Raw genomic sequence first — 6,199 nt, 5'->3', positions numbered from 1 at the left:
AAATAAACGTACGATAAGCGAACTATGTATATGAATCGATACTCTTGTGTAAACGGAAAAATGGAGCTTACCTTGTTATAATAAGCTCCAGACAAGACGTCATACTGCTGCCTCCGCTCTTCAGTGTAACTCTTCTTATTTACTTGTCGGTCACCTAGTACAATGCAGAATAAAAACTCTTCACCATGTGACTTTGACTGCAGGCAAGTGGTCCGACAGGTTCCACCAGCGCTCCTCAGAATTCTGATGGGGGAAGCCACGAGACTGCCTGACGGACCCGCTGCATGCAGTCACTAATCACACCACAAGGTGGCTCCAAACAAACTCATTGATCAAAAATCTCATAAACACATACAACCCTACAATCATTTTGATCAAAACTCACACAAAGACACACACAAGCTTTTCTCTCTGTTACATCAGGCAAACGTGACGCAGCAGCGGAACAAGACGACGTCGGCCGGGGGGCGGGGCTAATGACCGGGCCCAAATAATAAAGCTCATGATAATTTAACCTTACAACATGGACATGCCCGCAACAGAGGAACTAACAAGTTTCATCACCACAGAGAGCGACTATGTCATTTTGAAATCCATCTGACATGAAGTTCAACAAACCAAGAGAAGAACAGAAACACCAGGCTAATGATGAAACAACACAAACTCAAAACATGTTAACGTAATCTGTAGAAATGCTCTAGCTAGTTTGCCATTTGTTGCCAAGTGACTGATGATGACGTTGGTGACAAGCTTTACCCAGAATGCACTTGGAGACAATAAGGATGATTCATTTGTAGCTTTGTGTGTCATAAAGTTAAATATAAGAGTGAAAATAAAGCCAGTCATGTGGCACAACATTTTATTCAATATTTTACACTCACTATGTCACTAAAATCAGTCAGTCTGGTAAGGTTTTTAGCAACCACGAGTCAACAATGGGGCACCCTATTATATTAGCTACTGGGTATCAACTCTTCAACAGGAGAGTGCTTCTATTTTATAGTTCTCATCAGATGTTATAAAGACAATTTTTATCCCATGTGGTTTCTTTGTAGGTCAGGCTGGGAGCCTGTTGCAACCTCCACCCTACCTGTAGCTCCCTTCTTGAAGGGATGTTACAATTGTGTGAGGAACTGTCTGATATTGATTTCTAAATGAACACCAGATTGAGTTTTGATGTAGACTGTTGGACTTAATTTAGAAATCAACACTGGACTGGATTGCTTTTTGTTTAACACTTTGGAACTCTTTAGTGAGTTTTAGGGAAACTAACACTCATGTTGTTGAATTAACACTGTATTTTTAACATACAACACTTGCACTGGAAATCTGACACTTCTGAATTTGCTGTGTAGATTGGCTGATTTTTAAGCACAAGCCAGCAACACCTTCCCAAGCTCCATTTATCTAATATTTAAGATGTTTTACAAAAGAATTTCATGAATAAGCCGGTTTTCTGTGAAAAAAAAATCCGCAAATAGGAGAACCCTCAAAACTGAGTTGGTTTTGCAAAATCATTTAGTTTTTAGCAAATCAGTCCTAAAGTTTTTATATTTTAGATTAAAATGAAAAAGGTGATTAAATGTCATTGCTTCTTTAGATCAGAATGTTTCAAAATAATCTTTTTTGTTCTCCTTGGAGCATCTTTGCCTCCTTCTCTAACCTTTAGAAACAAACTGTTCCAGGTGTTTAAGCTGCTCTTCACACATCCTCAAACCATTTTCCCCACTGAGTTTATTCTTAGCACTCAGGCTGAGGCTTTTTTTTAACCAGTTAACTGTGAAACTCTTTGCCAAAACAACTGTTGAAACAGAGATTCCTCTTGCCTGAAGCCCTGCCCATGTATTTAGATAAAGAAATTCCCAGCGCTCTGTATTTTACACGTCAGTGGGGGGAAAAAAATCCACTTTTAATACATTCAAACCCCACGTCATTGATTAATGTTCCCATTAGCTCTATTCACACACAGAGAGATGCTCACAAGACTCTATAGACAATTTGGCTCGGCTCTTTTCCCCAGATGCTGTTGACACGAGCTGTTCAGGGCGGGAGATGTTCTGCTGGAGATGAGCTCTCACAGCGGGAAACTCCAGGGATAAGACATGGGGGAGCATCTTTCCATGAGGCAGGACGCTGAGATCGCCATGTTTTCTCTACGCATGGCTATCTGATGGCTGGTTTCCGTGGATACTTGTATCAAATGCAGCGGCTCTTATCAGCACACAAATGTGCTGGTTCATATTTGCTTATCTTTCAGACATTTTAATGGTGAACCCAGACGCAAGTAAAGGCTCTGGAAAGAGCTTCTAAAGACAGCAGTGTGTGTAAAAAAAAAAAGGCTAGACATGTATGGCCTATTTGGTTTTTGTGATCTGACTTTGCAACCAAGACACATTTTAGGAAATATGTGAATTACGTTGAATTCACACCAGCCTTGTTCTTTAATCAAACTCTACTATGTTGGGGATGTTAATCAAACTCTGACCAATAAAAACCCTGGGCCTGGATTTGGTTGAAGTGAACTCTGGTGCAGTTTGAATGCATATGTGATTGCCAAAGAACCTTAGTGAGTCTTTCAGAAATTGTTTCATTGAATCAATGCCATAAACTTTCAAAAAATAATTTAAAAATTCAGAAAACAGAAATATTAAAGACAAAATGAAAAAATGTCATTTATAGGCAGAAGGTGCAAAGAAATTAATATATTACTACTACAGTACTACTTCTAATAATAATGATAAGGCTGGAACCTCATCTTACAACCTTTATTTAATTCATTGTCTTTAATTATTGAAATATAAAAACAAAAGCAATATAAAGCAGTACATTCTTCCCATCTATTAACTATTTATGACCTATCTCCAGAGGTCAACAGGTGAGAGGCGAGTTACACCCTGGAGACGCTGCCAGCCCATCACAACACAGACACACACAGGACAAACAGACATGCACACACACATTCATACCCAAAGGTAATTTAAAGAGACCAATTAACCCAACAGTCAGAGTCCCTGAAGAGAACATGAATGGTTCCAGCAGAAAGAACCTGGACTGGGATTTAAAGCCAGAACCTTCTGGCTTCCTTAGAAAAAGAAGACAATGATCAGAAAAAGATAAGCTATATGACAATGAACGGAAATATGTTGCTAATTCTTGAGTCTTCTGAATATCCTATGAACAGCACTAGAAAATATTTTAAGTAAAGTTTGTCTTGAATTAAATAAGAACAGAGTTGAAACCAGTTTCTTATACACACTGTAACTGTACACTCACATTTCATTGTCTGACATGAATTCTGTTTTACTGAAGATTATCAAAACTGTTTCCTTTTTAAATATGCCTGAAGAAATAAAGATAATTAATTTTCTATTTTCTTTGTTCATCTTGAACAGTTTCTCTAGTAATTGGAGGAATTACCTCATGAACATGTATGACCTGGAGCATTTGTCCCTTTCCTCCTGACAGAACTGGAAATTATAACCAAAACTTCAATTTTATTTTATCATCATGCTACAGATTTTTTTTCTAAAACTGAAAAGATATTTCCTTTTGCAAATTTCCAAATAATTTTTTTGTCAATTTTGGAGTAATGGCTTCTTTCTTGCTGAGCTCATAACGTACAGAAATCATTTCACTTTGGATAATAAGACAATCTAATGACACAGTTGTATCTTGTTTTTTTCCTGAGGTTGATAGATTTTACAGCAGACTCATTCATCTGTGAGACATATACTGGTATATAACTGTGTGTAGTTCTGCTTCAGGTTTTCACAACGATCCTGTTGGATTAAGACTTCGCAGTTCTGGTCTTACTCTTGTTCGTTCAGCTCCACTTTAAACTGTCAGGATGGATGGAAAGTTTATTCAACACAAATGTTTGCAAACATGAAGTTCTTCAAAAATGTTCTGATTGGGAAATCAGACCACAATCATGTGCTTCTCTCCTCCACCCTCACATCAACTTGTAACCTTAGTCTGTGAGGAGAAGGTCAGCCAGGATGCAGTCAGTGAAGTACAGGAATGTAATGGCAGTGTAACCCAGTACATCATGGAGAACATCTGTCTGAATTGGGCCAACATTAGCTTTAACTCTTCAACTGAAAACACAAAAAGTGTGAAGTCTTCCTCCTTTGTCTACAGGACAATAAGTACAACTAATATTTTAACCAAACGAACATTAGCATATTTGACTTAATTTCTGCGGTTATCTATAGAATGTTTTCGTGCATTTCCAGCAACAAAAATTATAATTTTCTTTTAAAACTGTATTTAGCAAAGTATAATGGATGGGTGTCCCCAAGTGTGTTTCCAGGTAGAAAGTCGCTGGACGCTTGTGGCATGACTTTTTATGAAACAAAAATAAAATAAAATAAATAGGTAATAAAAGATTTTGTTTGTTTGTTTTGCATGTAACATTTTCCATTTAAGAAGATATAAACTGCTGGGAGCAACAATAAGATCCGCTGCTGTGCTGTGTCATCCATTATATCCAGTAGAGTTCATCATTGAAATTCTATTAAATAAGCAATTTAAAATGTTGAGCCTCTGTCAGCAGACATTCAACTGATGCAGCAAATCAGTATAAAATGCAACATAGTTTATGGTCTTGATTTAAAATCCCAACTACATGGTTTTATATTCAATTAATTAACTGTCCATTCTTTTATGCTTACTGTCTCATATTTGCTAGCTCAGTTACTGACTTGCTGTAGGAGAACATTACCTTTCACCTCAACCCTTTGCTCTACAGATGTTACACTGAGTTCCTGTGAGACCTTACTGATAATTACCTGCTTTGCTGCTGGAGAGGAGCTTCTGTGTCTCATAGGAATGTTTAAAGTTAAGAAGAACTTCACTTTAACAGGAATAAACCTCCAGTAGAGCCTGGTTCAGTGTGAGCAGCCAAATGATCACTGTCTACCATTAGCTACTCTAACTTTATGAAAAAAACCCATGAAAAAGAAAAGTTTTAATCCTTTTAAAAGAGAAATCACAGTGAGATTTAATAAAACTCTTTACTTTTGATTACAGGCAGCTACAAATGCTAATCCAGTTGTCATGACAACGACATCCAACTCTGCTCTTACCAAGATGAACCCATCGTCAAGGTGGTCCAAGATAAAGATAGTAACGAAGCAGGCGGGTGATGAATGCATCACAGCGATCGAGATCGTCCCGCCGGTGGAAGGAGCGGAGAGGCGCTCCATCCCAATCAGCCGCCCCAGAACCGTGGCAAGAAAGTTTGCCAGCATCGCGAGAAGCCAAGTGAAGAGGAAAAGACAGATGGCTGCCAGAGAAAAGAAAGTGAGTGTTTACACTGAGTAAGCATGTGGTGAAAATGTAGTGTTGCAACAACATATTTCCATATACTGTATCCAAATAACAAATTTTTTACTGCCTGACTTTAAAACAAACTAAACTTTTACCATTTCAGATCATCTGATTTACCGAAGTTATTCACATACACCTTTTAGGCTCCATCCACTAAAGTCCTCTGGCTTCAGGCCTTTCCTGCTCACTCTGAAACAAACCATTGCATATGTGAGCAAAATTTGTCAATATTGCAATAATGTTGAACGATTACATTTTTGCAATTGTAGTGTTTCTATTAAATAAGAAACGCAATTTAAATCACGTGTGAATAAGTTTGTCAATGCGTTACAAAAACATGCAGTGTCATGATCCTCCAATTACTTCCTGTTGTCTTCTTTGTGGTTTGCGCCAGTGGCAACATCCGGCTGTTGATCATGTGACTTGTGTTGTGTGGAAAAAAACATTTCCGTTGCAGTTTTCCCAAATAAACCAAAGAACCACCTAATACTAGCACCACAAACATTTTACTGAAAAACATTTTGTTTCAAAACTGGAATGTTTACTTTTGGGTATTATAAATCCATTTACCCTCAAACTTTAACTTTATTGCTGATGTCTGTAGACTCTAATTTGCACAGATTGTTTTTTTTTTCTTGATGACATCTGTTTTTATTTTGAATTTTTGATTTTTTTTATTTTATTTTATTTCATTTTAAATATGACAACAGTCAGAAGAGCTCAAAACTTACATTTTTGTTTCTTCAGACATGTCTCCAAAGCTCTTGTTTCTAAGTGGATTCCTGAACTGTAATCTGGCTGAATGTTTGGTTTGGAGTAATGGCTTCTTCCTCTCTGAGCCTTTCAGCCTATGGTGGGACACGACTGG

At 37.6% G+C, this 6,199-nt stretch overlaps 1 protein-coding gene across 1 annotated transcript in view; it reads left to right on the top strand.

Moving 5' to 3' along the window:
* The window catches only part of chrm4a (cholinergic receptor, muscarinic 4a), a gene marked incomplete at its 5' end in the record, with an annotated part of 19,767 nt that extends 14,392 nt beyond the window's left edge, over positions 1-5,375 (top strand). The window contains one exon of the mRNA XM_007544386.2: positions 5,032-5,375. Coding sequence (XP_007544448.2) covers positions 5,032-5,325 — 294 coding nt within the window. The remainder of the gene's footprint in view (positions 1-5,031) is intronic.
* Positions 5,376-6,199: the final 824 nt, after the last annotated feature.

This window comes from Poecilia formosa, unplaced genomic scaffold, assembly GCF_000485575.1.
Source record: "Poecilia formosa unplaced genomic scaffold, Poecilia_formosa-5.1.2 Scaffold1132, whole genome shotgun sequence".
Lineage (NCBI taxonomy): Eukaryota > Metazoa > Chordata > Actinopteri > Cyprinodontiformes > Poeciliidae > Poecilia > Poecilia formosa.
This window is presented reverse-complemented; position numbering and strand designations above follow the sequence as displayed.